This window comes from Primulina eburnea, chromosome 17 (genome assembly GCF_022965805.1).
Source record: "Primulina eburnea isolate SZY01 chromosome 17, ASM2296580v1, whole genome shotgun sequence".
NCBI lineage: Eukaryota > Viridiplantae > Streptophyta > Magnoliopsida > Lamiales > Gesneriaceae > Primulina > Primulina eburnea.
The window spans coordinates 4,492,196-4,506,803 of NC_133117.1; the positions used below are offsets into that span (position 1 = coordinate 4,492,196).

At 34.0% G+C, this 14,608-nt stretch overlaps 1 protein-coding gene across 1 annotated transcript; it reads left to right on the top strand.

Moving 5' to 3' along the window:
- The first annotated feature begins 8,649 nt into the window (after positions 1–8,649).
- On the top strand, positions 8,650–10,598 carry LOC140818544 (probable polyamine oxidase 5). The gene has a single exon (XM_073178538.1). The coding sequence runs from the start codon at positions 8,809–8,811 to the stop codon at positions 10,426–10,428; it is 1,620 nt and encodes a 539-aa protein (XP_073034639.1). The 5' UTR covers positions 8,650–8,808; the 3' UTR covers positions 10,429–10,598.
- The last annotated feature ends 4,010 nt before the right edge of the window (positions 10,599–14,608 follow it).

The window sequence follows — 14,608 nt, forward strand, 5'->3', positions numbered from 1 at the left end:
CAAATGGTAATTCATATTCACCTCCACCCACGATCACTTCTTAGCACCTTAATTTTCTTGCTAAGTTGGTTTACAACTTTACTCTTATATTGGATAAATTTGTCAATAGCTTCATCCTTAATTTTAAGAAGATACACATAACAATATTTCGTGTTATCGTCAACAAAAGTAATGAAGTATTTATTTTCACCACCAGTTTGTACATCTTTTAAATCACATATATCACTGTGAATTAGATCAATTGGTTCACTATTTCATTCAATTGTTCGAAAAGATGATCTCGTTAGTTTTGCCAACACAAGTATCACATTTGTGTAGTTTATCAATTTGGAATGTAAGAATACTTTTCATGTTAATTAGTCTATGAATTATATCATAATTAACGTGTCCAAGTCTACCATGCCACAAACAAGAAGACTCAAGAAAGTAAGCAAAAGTATTAACTTTATTCATCACGAGCTTAATAGACATTACATTGAGTTCGAATAACTCATTACAAACATAATCTTTGCCAACAAACATTCCAATTTTCGACAAAACAGCCTTATCTTACTCAAAGACAACGCGGAAACCATGCTCGTTAAGAAGCGACCCGGACACCAAGTTCTTGCCGATGTCAGGTACATACAACACATTGTTCAAAGTCAGTTCTTTTTCAGATGTCATCTTTAGAACAACTTTTCCTTGACCCTTGATCTCAGAAGTAGCGGAATTTCCCATGAATAGCTTTTCCCCATTCACATATTCCTCAAGAGTAGCAAACATATCCTTGTCCAGGCAAACATGTCGAGTGGCACCAGTGTCGATTCACCACTCCCTTGGGTTTGAACCCACCAGATTAACTTCAGATATTACAACACAAAGATTCATGTTAGAAACCTCTTGAGATAAGTTAACAACCACATTCACCTCTCAGTTTCTCTTTGACTTCTTGCATTCATATGCCTTGTGACCCATGCCATCACAGTTATAGCATTTTCTTGAGAACTTCTTCTTTGAAATGCCTCCTTTTGGTCCAATGTTCAACCTTTTGTTGGAGGAGGAAAAAGTTCTCTTTTTCGAGCTTTGACCATACTCGACAACATTTCCCTTAGCAACAATAGGAGAGAACAATCGTCTTTCCGAACTCCTGTTTTCTTCTTCGATGCGAAGTCGAACAATGAGCTCTTCAACATTCATCTCCTTGCGCTTGTGCTTCAAGTAATTTTGGAAATCCTTCCAAGCTGGTGGCAGTTTCTCAACAATAGCAGCCACTTGGAATGATTCGCTCAAAATCATCCTCTCACCGTGAATCTCGTGAAGAATCACTTGGAGCTCTTGAACTTGGCAGATAATTGGCTTTGAATCCACCATTTTAAAGTCCAGAAAGCGTCCAACAAGAAACTTCTTGGCTCCGACATTCTCGGTTTTGTACTTTCTGTCAAGGGATTCCCATAGCTCTTTCTCCGTTTTCTTTTCGCAAAACACGTTGTAGAGTGAATCGGCCAATCCGTTTAGCACATAGTTTCGGCATAAGAAATCAGAATGATTCCATGCCTCCACAGCACTAACAAATTCAACATCTCCCCCACCCTCCTCGAGTTAAGGAGCATCCTCAGATAGGAATATGACCAGGTTCAGCATTGTCAAGTAGAACAACATCTTCTGCTGCCACTTTTTGAAGTCCACACCAGTGAACTTTTTAGGCTTTTCACCGTGACTGACTAGGACAGCAACCGCAGCAGCACTTGAGGTAACATGAGGGACAACTTGAGCCACAGTGGAGACAACATAACTAGTTTCCCTTTACACGTTGGTTTCAGTAGACATATCTGAAACAAACCACGTAATGAGTAATCTTTTTTAAGTTTGTTAGAATAATTGCTAACAACAGTAGCGTAGAAACGAACTTGTAGAGATAAAGCAATAACCGAAACAAGTGTGATGTTTACAGTATGACTATTGTGTAAAAGAAAGCAAAACCAAACCGAGGCCTGTAGTGTATACAATTTCCTTAAAACAGATTCGCCCTCTCCGGTATGTGCTTTGAGGTTTCCGCGGACGTCTGTTTCCCAGGATACAACAGAACAACTAGCAGTGACTTAGCACGAGACACTACTACGACGAACTGAAAACGTATCTTTACTTTATCACCGAGATTTAACGGAGGCCAAATGAAAATATAATAATATAAAATGCAAGAGAGTGCTTGAAAGAGATAAAATTTTCATATGTTTGAAATGAGGAAATGAATACATTATTTATAAGCCTCAAAATGCACACTAAGAGTCATGTAAATTCAATTAATTCAATTAATCTTCCCATTAACTCAAGAATATGAAGAGCTAAAACTCTTCAATTAACTCAAGAATATGGAGAGCCAAAAGACACTGCCACATTCATGAGACATAATTTTTTATCCGATCTCTAAAGTTGATTAAAATTTCCAACAACTGTCTTGGTCGAGCTATATAGATATAATCATATGTTAATAATAGAATTATTTTTGGCTGGTGAATAATTCGAGTTCAAAATAATAATAATAATTAATTTAAGTGAACGTGGAAATTAGGTTGAAACGTAAGGTGGAACCATTTTTTTTCATTTTGTAGAGTTTAAAATTATTTCAAAATAAAAATTAGCAAATGCTACCTATTTGTATTCCTTTCAGTCAAGAAAGATATGTATCTATGTCCTAAATATATTAGTTGTATTTTATTTTTCGGTTGTCTCAAATATACAGTCCAATTTTACATTTAGTAACATGTTTTTACTAATAAATAACTATTAACCAAATCTTGGAAGTCGAACAACAATTTCTTGATTTAATTGAGGAAGAATAAAATCCTAATTTTGTTTATAAATTTTGTTTTTGTAATGATTTTTTTCATCTTTATAAAAAATATATAAATATATTGATACTCATGGAAATTTAAGGTCCGATTCCAGCAAGTGTCACTAGTCCAGACGCAAGTTTTGGAATTGTCCTGAGCCTGAAATCACGAATAAGACCGTTAAAAGAGGGTTATGAGGGTGTCCTGGCTTAACCTCTCCGACGCTCAAGTTAGAAACTGAGGATATGAATCAAGAGCAGCTAGAGGTGCTATTGAAAAATAATATAGTGAATATTTAACTGAACATTCAAACCTGTTATTTATAAGAGAATATCTGGTACCTTGATGGACTTGTCTTCCATTTGAGCTAGGAATGTGCCAAGAGTAGTGAGCCTATCCATGAGGTATCATATATGATTAATTGTCTCAAGTTCCAACCCTTTTTACCTCTCGAGTAAATATATCTAGCATGTATATAATTTTCCTAGATGTTAAATGCTCGAGATCCCATAGATAACTATTCATCACGATCTTCCATACGATTTTTTGTGGGTAAAAACACAAAAATTGAAGCTATCAAGGTAGAGGGAAATAGATTGGGTGCTCAAGAAAATTTGGGACAGTATACAAGGAATTAAAATATTTTAAAAAAAATATTGTGATCAATATTAAGTATTTGGAGAAATCAAGGATTAATTTGACTTGTTCTTGATCAAGTCTTGATAATGATGCATCCACTTAAGTCATATATCTAATGCAAAATTAATCAGGATGTTTTGGAGAATCAAAACCACTAATAATAATTTAAATTATTATAATTTATGCCATGCTATCATCAGTGTTTTCATAACCGAAACGGACCGGCCTGCTGTTCAACCGAAAATCGGTGACGGATCCGGTCCTAAACTCCATAAAAACAGTTTTAAAGGTCAAAATCGATCAGCTCGGCTATGAACGGCTTCAATTGGTGGAAACTATTTTATTATTTTTTTTTTAGTTTTTTTGAAAAATTAATTTTTTAACGCTTAAATTTTGTTATATATATACATGATTATTCGAAGTTCGAACTTCGTTAAAATTATTATTTTAGTAATAATATAACTTATATTTAATTTATTGTTTTTATAAAAAAATATGTATAATTATAATTGATATTTTGAGTATAGGTATATAGTTATTTAGGTTTTAAACTTTGATAACTATTTTTTTTTTTATATATTTTACATCTTACATATATATGTTTAAATAAATATATAATATTTATTATTTATATACATATTTAAAATCTATATAATTTAAAATATATTTTTTATGATATTATATTTTACCTACAAAGAACTTAACTTTTTATTCCGAATAAAACAAACAATACCAACCATTGCATGGAAGAGATCGATATTCGATTAGGTCGAGACAATATTATATTTTAATTAAGTGAAATAGATTTTTCTTTACTCAAGCCCTTCGTTAGCACTTGCTAAATTAGCTATCGGATTCATTTACTGGACATAGATATTTCCAATAAAGAACAATATTTTACGTTATTATTGATTTTTTATGTCCAAAAATTATCGTGCATTGCATTATCACATTATCAAAAATTTGTGTGAGACGGTCTCACGGGTCGTATTTTGTGAGACAGATATCTTATTTGGGTCATCCATGAAAAATTATTACTTTTTATGCTAAGAGTATTACTTTTTATTGTGAATATCGATAAGATTGACCCGTCTCACAGATAAAGATTCGTCAGACCGTCATACAAGAGACCTACTCTATCAAGTTTTGCACGCTATTAGTTTTTGTTTCAAACCATATTAAGATGTCACCAATTCGAACATTTTGTTCTCTAATACGGTAACACGCTCAATCCGCATTTAAACACTCGTTTGTATATTTATTAATATTTCACTCGTACGATGCAGAAGATATTATTTTATGTAATTAGTTATCAAAAATAAAAGAAAAACACTTCACTGAATTATAAAAATCATACCATTTGTGAGATCATGTAAATGAGATATTGATATTCCTAACATTTTCTTAGTTGAAATATGTAAACTACAGAATTAGATATTAATTATGACTTCAAATCAAATTTAATAGTTAAGAAATTTAAAACATAAGACATTTAAAATAAATATACCCAAATATAAATGAAATATTTTGACTAAAAAATATAAGTAATTGAAATAATAAAGTTAAATTGAAGTTTACCAACAATATTATTTGACAACATAAATGTTTCAATGTCGTTTAAGACAAAACTAATAATTGATATTTAATATAGCATTATTTAAATACATTAAGTAAGATAATATCTTTTTTTATTCTAATTATCAATGTATAATTCTACAAATTGGAATTTTTTTTGTCCAGAGTTAAGTGTTAATCTATATATATATATATATATATATATATATATATATATATATATATATATATATATATATATATATAATATATATATATATGTGTGTGTGTGTGTATACTCTGACTTAAGTTGTAATTCGATAGATCTATTTAAACATAAATTCAAAAACAATCAAAATTTCACATTAGAAAAATATATAAGGTAAATCACGAGTTTATAACATAAAACATAATTCCATTGGTATAAGTCATTTTGGGTAAAGTTTAAAAACAAATCCATGAAAGCTTAATTCTAAAGTGTACAATATCAAATCATTGTAGTGATATGCGAGTTCTATTGCACAACAAAGATACCAGAGTCACACTCTAGATTGAGTCATATAGATAGAATCATCGGATACTTAAACGAGTGAGGTGTAGACTTCTAGTAACATCTAGTGGTTGCTTCACAAAAGAAGATTATGATTTTGCAAGATATATTTGATATTTCAAAAATCGATCACCTCTTTGGCAATGGGGACAAGTTTCATATCCACTGAGTCCATTTCTCCAATAACAATAACATGGATTAATCAAAAGTTTTAACCCCATGGGTTTTTTTTTTTAAAAAAAATTAAATTTAGGTATAAAAGTGAATGATTTGAATTGGGACTTTGATGTATTTATTATTAAATATTCAGTATTTCACCCTTATAACAACAGGTGACATTGTTTAATAAAGATACAAAGAATAAAGTGTTGCATGAATTTACCACATAAAGTTTAGGCAAAAACTTGTATGAGACGATCTCACGGGTTGTATTTGTGAGACGATCTTTTATTTGGGTCACCCATGAAAAATTATTACTTTTTATGCTAAGAGTATTACTTTTTATTGTGAATATGGATAAGGTTGACCCGTCTCATAGATTATAATCCGTGAGACAGTCTCACATGAGACTCACTCTAAATTTTAAAGAATAGTAGGCTCCATGGTGAAAGACTATCAAGATTACATTAATAGATAAGATTTTCGTAGCATCAAGTTATTTTAGGATTTAATTATGCCTTTTAAAACATTTTAAATCAATATACTATGCTTAAAATATCTTCACTGCCTTCTATGAAGATTTACATAAAGGATAAGCTTTTGATTATTCTTATTATTATTATTATTATTATTAAAGAATGAAGATTTAATCAATAACACTGATTTGAGAGAGATTGAACTTGATAAAATATATGCCTATATGCTATGGAGACTTGCAAAATAATTGGTGCCATGTAGTCTTAATCAGTATTTAAATTATCACGAGTCAATTTTGTGAGAGAAGTCTCCTATTTGGTGATCTATTAAAAATTATATTACTTTTTATACCAAAAATATTACTTATATTGTAAGTATTGACATAGTTGACCTGTCATCCGTAAAACTCACACAAAAAACCTACTAATTAAATTATAATTTATTGTTATTAAATATTAATTCAAGATTAATGCATGCACGTTAACCAACACTCATCGAGTTCTCGGCGGTTCATTCAAAAATAAAGATACCAAATAGCACTAGTTTTTTTTTTTTTTTGTGTGTTTTGGTATATATGTTTAAATTATATTTTTCATGTTCCATAGTAATATGTTATCGGAACGAGTCGATTTACTGGAAAAAGATTATATATTATTTCAAGAAAAAAATTTAAGAAGAATATTATGTATAAAATTAAGCATATGTAGGGCAGATGTAATGATGTACCCTTCAAAAGAAAAGGTTGAACGAATCTATTGGAGAAGAGAATCTGAAAATAAACCCTATAAAAGTTTGACAGGTTGCACTGCTATGGATTCAGTCAGAATTTTAAAAGTTAATTCCAATGTTGCGAAAAGATGTCTGATTATCAATATTCCAACATAAAATTTATGTGAGAAAATCTCACGGATCGTATTTTATAAGACGGATCTCTTATTTGAGTTATTAATGAAAAAATAAAATTTTTTATACTAAGAGTGTTACTTTTTATTGTGAATATCAGTTAGATTAACCCATCTCACAGATAAAGATTCGTGAGACCGTCTCTAAGAGACCTACTCAAAAAAAAATTTATCTTAAGAGATAACTTTCAAATATAATTTTCTTGGTTAATCGGTTTCAAAGGTATTTGTAACTGGTTTATTCATAAGAAAATTACAATTTTTGTTTCATGTCGAGAATAACTCGTTGAGAGAACTCATTGATTTTCTTTTCCATGTTCTATGTATGTTTGCTTCTTCTTTTCAAAACATTGATAGGCAAGCATAGACTAAATTTAAGAAACTAGGTTCACCTTATTTTCACAATCACAATGTATTTATGGAGATCTTGATCTACTTTCCTTTTTTTTTTTAATTGTGTTTTTTATATACAAGAACGGCACGTTTTACCGCATGTTGTGTTAGGTTAATTCTCAACATATCTCAACACCATCAAATAACATAATCATTACATTTTAATGGAAGTTGACATCATGTGTTGATGTTCTATGACTGATACTTCACCATGTCGTAACAGAGAAATATTTTTCCATGCGTAGGATAGAAAAATCCGTCACGTCTTCAAATATATAAGAATTTAAAAGAAAAGTAATTGTTTAAAATATAAAATAGGGAATATAACATTCATGACTAGACAATTGGTATAGATCAAGTTGTTGAAATCTTGTGTGTGTGTTTAGGAAGGGTAACTGGTATTGATTGGAGGGATGATTGAGTAATGAGAACCATTCAGTATGTTCAGTTTGGTGGGCCGTCGTTCACTCATTCACATGTGAGGTTGGTGGAGGGCTTCATCAAACCTTATATATTTTTTTAAAAAAAATTATTACATTTAAAATAAGATAAAAAGATAGTACATTTTAAAAAAAATTACTTCATTTAAATCAGATAAAAAGATGGTACATGTACAACTACACTGAACATCAGCACAAGGCAATAAATACAACGTATGTTACCGAGATAATCAATGATCTATACTAATGCATCAATCGAACTAGGAATACATCGAAATATGGTGATTTTAATCTTTCTAATTATATCTTCCGTGTCTGCCTTCTCATTTTCAAATATTGCTCCACCGAGACACATAAATGCGCTTGATGAATAAAACTAAACATCACGAATGCCATTAGAATTCTTGCTACTCTAAATATGTTGTAAAATTTGTCACACGGTGAATACAAATATTTTTTTATGATATCTGCGTTTGGATTTATGGATTTGATTATCATATTTATCACAGAAAAACTTGTAAGTTGAAAAGAGTGAAGATTGTAACGACGCGAAAATCGAGATAAATGAGATGGATGGATTTTCTTTTTCCTACAAAATTATGTATTAAAGAGTGGTAAGTGAAGTGAAGTGTTCAAGAAAAGTAGTGCCATGTCTTTATTAGATAAATAAAATTTAAAAAAGAAAAAGAAAAAGAAAAGGGAATTAAAGAAAAAGCTCAACTAGGCAAACACTTGACCTAAGTAAAGCTTTATATATCCTCTCCAGTAACTCATCATCGCCTCACAAAAAATCACACAAATTTCAGTTCACTCTCCACAGAATCTCTCTCATTATTGAAACTGTGATCGGTGTGATCAAACCATACAAAAAGAACACAAAAATGGTGAGCAAAAAGCCTAGAATAGTGATAATTGGTGCAGGAATGGCAGGCCTAGCAGCTGCTAACAAGTTCTACACAACTGCAAACTCGAAGCAGCTTTTCGAGCTTTCAGTAGTGGAGGGTGGAGCCAGAATCGGCGGAAGAATCAACACTTCGAATTTCTGCGGTGACAGGATTGAGGAAGGGGCTACCTGGATCCATGGAGTTGGAGGCAGCCCGATTTATGAAATCGCGCAAGAAGAAGGTTTACTTCACTCTCAGGAGCCGTGGGAGTGCATGGATGTGATTCTTGAAGATCCCGTCACTATTGCAGAAGGTGGGTATGAGCTCAACAAATCTCTCGTCGAGCCCATTTCGGGTTTTTTCAAGAATTTGATGGATTTCGTTCAGGGGAAACCCGTGGACGAAGATTCTGTTCGGGTTTGTTGCGAAGTGTTGAAGCGTTGTAAACTTGGGTCTGAGAATCTGAGTGTGGGTTCTTTTCTGAGGCATGGTCTTGAATATTACTGGGGGCTTCTGAAGGATCAGAAGGGTGTTAATGGAGTTGGGAATTGGAGCAGAAAATCGCTTGAAGAATCCATTTTTCGTATGCACGAGGGGATACAGAGAACTTATACATCCGCGGGGGATTTGCGCAATCTTGATTATGTTGCGGAGAAAGAGTATGTAATGTTTCCAGGGGACGAGATTACTATAGCTAAAGGTTACTCTAGTGTGCTCGAATCTTTAGCTTCCGTGTTGCCAGTTGGAATGATTCAGTTGAACCGCAAAGTTACGAAAATCGAGTGGCGATCTGCTCATAGCGAGAAAGAGCTTCTGCGCATGGAAAATGGCCTCGAAAACAGACCGGTGAAGCTGCATTTTTGCGATGGGTCGATCGTTCTGGCCGATCATGTTATTGTCACAGTTTCACTTGGTGTTCTTAAACATGGGATTTGTCAAGATTCTGATTTGTTTAATCCGCCATTGCCTAGTCCAAAGGCTAGAGCCATTTCGAAGCTCGGTTATGGAGTTGTGAACAAGGTGTTCTTGGAACTCAGCCCCTCTTCAAATTATGATCAAGAGACCAATAATCCAACAAAATTCCCCTTCTTGGAAATGGTGTTCCACCCCCCGGATTCCGAGTTAAGGAACCCCAAGATTCCTCAGTGGATCAGAAAAACATCCTTCATATCTCCAATTTACAACAATTCAAAGGTCCTTTTGTCATGGTTTGCCGGAGAAGAGGCTCTCGCACTCGAATCCCTCACCGACGACCAAATCCTCGACGGGTTCTCCACAACCATTTCGAACTTTTTACCAACAAAATCCCAATCCCAAAAGAACACGAATCCTAATCCCAACCATTTCAATTATTCAAAAGTTTTAAGAACTCAATGGGGCACAAATCCACTCTTCTTGGGATCATACAGTTATGTAGCGGTCGGATCCAGTATAGATGACATAGATACATTGGCTGAGCCATTGCCCCAAATCACCAATCTTGAATCTCCGCCATTGCAAATCCTATTTGCTGGAGAGGCCACACACAGAACACATTACTCAACCACTCATGGGGCTTACTATAGTGGGCTAAGGGAAGCCAACAGGCTTCTTGAGCACTATCATTGTGTTGTATGAAATATTACTTTGTTGCTGCTGCATTATTAGAGCTGATTCAATCTGGTTGCTACAATTGATTTTGGCAAAGATCCAAGGATGATATATAGTATTTTGTCTGTGTTTTTGCTCTAGTGAAAAGGAGAGATCGATGGGGACATGAAATTCAAGAAACTTCATTTTCATGTTCATTAATTAAATGGTTTTTTTCGATATGAGGATTCATTGTAGCGTCTTGATCATCTCGAAAACAAGCAAAGTTGACTCGTGATTGAATTTTTTTTTTTACTGAAAAATATGATGATAATAATATTTAAACAAATACTAATAAAGAAGCATAGGATCTCATTTGTATCACTTGGAGTTACTCTACCAGCTTCGGAGACTGGACAGGATCCGCAAAACCCGGCCACCTCCTAGTAGTCTGTATTGATCTTCATTAATTCTGCTGGCACTGCTGGCTGGCGAGTCTAATTCTACTCTCTATTTTTATTGTCTTTGGGTTCCTCAATTCTCCGTGGTGAAAGTTTCAGGGAGGTATTTTTTAATGCAGAATTAGCGTGTGGGGCCGATGTTTTCCATGCACGTTAACACCACTATTTTGTCGTAAATGTATATATTATATTATCAAGATTTATAAATCCAAGAGTTTATATTATATGAGGATAAGTTTTTTGAGACGATATCTTTTTTAGATTTACACCATATCATTGTGTCATCTTTGAGAGTCGACATAGTGAAATGAGCAATCTAGAAAAAGACTATCATCTGATCATTGACGATTGGACTAAAGTACATAATAAATGCACTTAATAATGAAAATTGAGTGAAAGATGTCTAGAGCAGATAGCCGCTGACGTCGACTTCTCAAGAGATCGACAATCTTACTAATGTCCCACAACATATATTAAATTAATAAAGAGTGACTGATAATTCCAAGAGGTTAAGTCATAAATCTAAGATGTTATACCACCAAATACGCAAGTCTTTGAGGATGATAAATATCTTGAGTTTATAACCTAACACATTCTATTAAGAAGACGGGATCTAGAGTTCAAGATCCCGTAATTTCTTTTCAACATATAAAAAACTAATGACATGTGAGACTGACACAAACATTAAGGTAGATGTCAAGCAAATTAACTTTTTGTCCATGACATGTTTTAGCAATTTTTTGTAAAATATTACTTCGTAAATTAATTATATACACACTTGTTAAGCAAATTTTATCCTCCATGAAGATCCTCAGTTTGGGTTGATGAATGTGCCAGCATCCTGCATGGTTCTAATGAACAAGGTGTTCAAGTCATTCTTTGACACATTTATAGTGGTGTTCATCGATGACATCTTTATCTATTACAAGAAAGGCCATGAAGAGCACCTCCACCTTGCTTTATGGACATTAACGGAGTAAGAGCTCTATTCCAAGTTCAGAATGCGAATTATGGCTGAGGAGTATCTTTCTTATGTCACGTTGTCTCGGAATTAAGAGTATTAGTGGATCCAATTAGGTAGAAGTGATTCTAACTAGATTGGATGAGACCTAAGAATGTGACCGAATTTAGCAGCTTTCTTAGATTAGCATGCTATTACCAAAAGTTCATCGATGTGAAAAGAGCTTTCAATTATTAAAAAAGAAACTTGCATATACATCAATGTTGGTATTGCCTATTTAGAACAAGGATTTTACCATCTACAACCACACATCAAAGAAAAATCTCAGATGCTTACTCGTACAAGAAGGAAGAGTCATTGCTTACACATTAGTGTGATGTCGTCGTGCCACCAAACTTAAATGCTTACTCTTTAAATAAAACTAGTGTATTGGTGAGCATGGTCGAATCCATAGGGAACGGAGGATAATTTCTTTCGAGGAAAAATAAATAACAAGGGGGTTTTATTGATAAGAACAAAATAAAATATTAAAACTAAAATTAGAAAGCAATAAAAAATAGTAAATCTAAACGAGAATTAAATTACCAAACTCTGATTCAAGGAGATTTTCACTATTCAATTATGTCACTATTCATCGACTAACATATTATTTATTCATGCAGTTACAAGTAATTAACCTTAGAATTATAGGGATAGCTGCTAAAATCCTTGTGTTTTCCTAATTTAATTGACCAAACTCAACATTCAGTCAAAAATTATCAATAATTAAATGGGCATGATAGTTGTAAGGCCCGAGATTATATCATTTTAATCCGAGATTATTTAATTACGAATTTTGGAAGTATGAATTAAATTCCATAAATTTTGTGATTAATTAGGATTGAAATGGAATTAAAAAGAGTTTTGAGGACCAAATTGTAAATAGTGAAGAATTCAGGGGCTAAAGTGCAATATTGGATTTAGTGGGACACTTGTCACCACCATATAACTTGATATATATACAACTCATTCTTCACGAATTCAGAAGCAAGATCAGCGAGAATTCCCTTCAAATTCCCTTAAGCTTTATTTGAGTTTAATTTGAGATTTTGTTCGATCCGATTATCAGAATTTGAATCCAAACGCAGTTCTGTACTCCTCTCGCTAAGAGCTACTACAGGACGTAAGTTTTATTGATTTCTGGTATCATTTGAAAATATGATGTTGTAGGAATTTGATATAATTCGTGTATGGTGTTCTTGTCATGTTAGACATCATAGAATCGAAGTCAGATTGAAGAACGGACTGTGTATGTAATTGTTATGATTTTTGGAGTCGATTTGACTGAGAATTCATATCAGATATGTATGGTTATTGAGATTATGACTGATATCGATATTGATTATGAGTTCTGGTATTATATCTGTGATGTTTGGACTGACGGGGTTATCGAGACAGTGTTGTTATGCCGTCGAAACATCAGTTGGTTGATATTGATCAGATTCGGTATTGATTTGGATTGGATTGTGATACCGTATGTCGATTGACATTAATCAGATTATGTGTTTTGATTTGAGTATTAATCAGAACAGGTATTGAATTGAATTGTGTATTGATATTATACCTATTCAACTGTTCTTACCAGATTGGGAATGGACCGAGACAGAGTCGGGACTTCTTCTTCTTCTGAGCGAGAAGATAAAGGTATAAATTTGTAGTAGCCCGAATTCCAAATTGGGTAATTAACGGAGTATTGGTGATTAAGAAGGTTTAATGTGTAATTTTGACCGAGTCATGATCGGACGGACCGAAGATGGTTCGGAAGCACCGAAGAGTTCGTAAGGTCCGAAGTGAGTTCGGTGGATCCGATAATTAGGTGTCAAGAGTTGATCGACACGTGGGAGTTCGGACGTTCCGAAGTGTAGGTTCGGTGGATCCGATCATGAGCTGTCAAGAGCCAATGGACACGTAGCGTTCGGACGTTCCGAAGTGTTGTTCGGAGGATCCGAACATGGCCTATAAATAGTGCTCGGATTTCTCATTTTTGACTTGCCAATTTCTTGAGTTTTCTCTCATTTTGGAGAGTTTGGAAGGTTTCTAGGGTTAGTTGTTGGTCGAGCGATAGCTAAGAGCTGCCAGGAGTAGTAGCGTAGCGGCGCCTGAGTTTCAAGGCAATCGACATCAAAGGGCTGTCGACGGACGAAGGTAAACCCTAAACCTTTGGTAGTACTAGGGAGTGCTGGTTTTGCTAGTCTAGCATGGTAGTATTGTTCATTGGGTGCTTTTGATGCGTAGGCTTGTGCTAGACCTGATTAGCGGTGTTGCGTAAGGCTAGGCTTGCTGTGATAGAGGTACGAAAGTACTATCCGAGATATCCTGGTTGAGTATACATTCATATATGTGTTGCATGATTATGTGGTGCATTGATATATGTCATATGATGCATGCTATTATGTCACGTTTATTACTGCACGTTGCATTTCATGTTGAGCCGTATCTTCTTCGAGATAGCCTTTACTGTTGAGCTGTATCTCTTTCGAGATAAGCTATATCTTGGGGCCGCTCAGCCCTGTCTTGTGGACGCATGGACACCGAGAGTACACAGTGGCCGACGGGTCGGGAGGGCTTCGGTGGTCCGGGACATTTTAGGTCCACGTCTGTCTTGTAGTGGATGCAGTGACCCAGAGGTTGGACCGCGCGGCACTATCCACTTGGCGCCTCTAGACTGAGCATTGTTGAGATCCTTTTGTGACTCCTGTTTCTTGACTACCCCGGTATCATGATCATAGCATGTGCATTTCATATAGGTCTGTATACTCATACTTTT

What these genes read in the sequence shown, in the direction of transcription:
- LOC140818544 (XM_073178538.1), top strand. Translation starts at nt 8,809, where the DNA reads ATGGTGAGCAAAAAGCCTAGAATAGTGATAATTGGTGCAGGAATGGCA.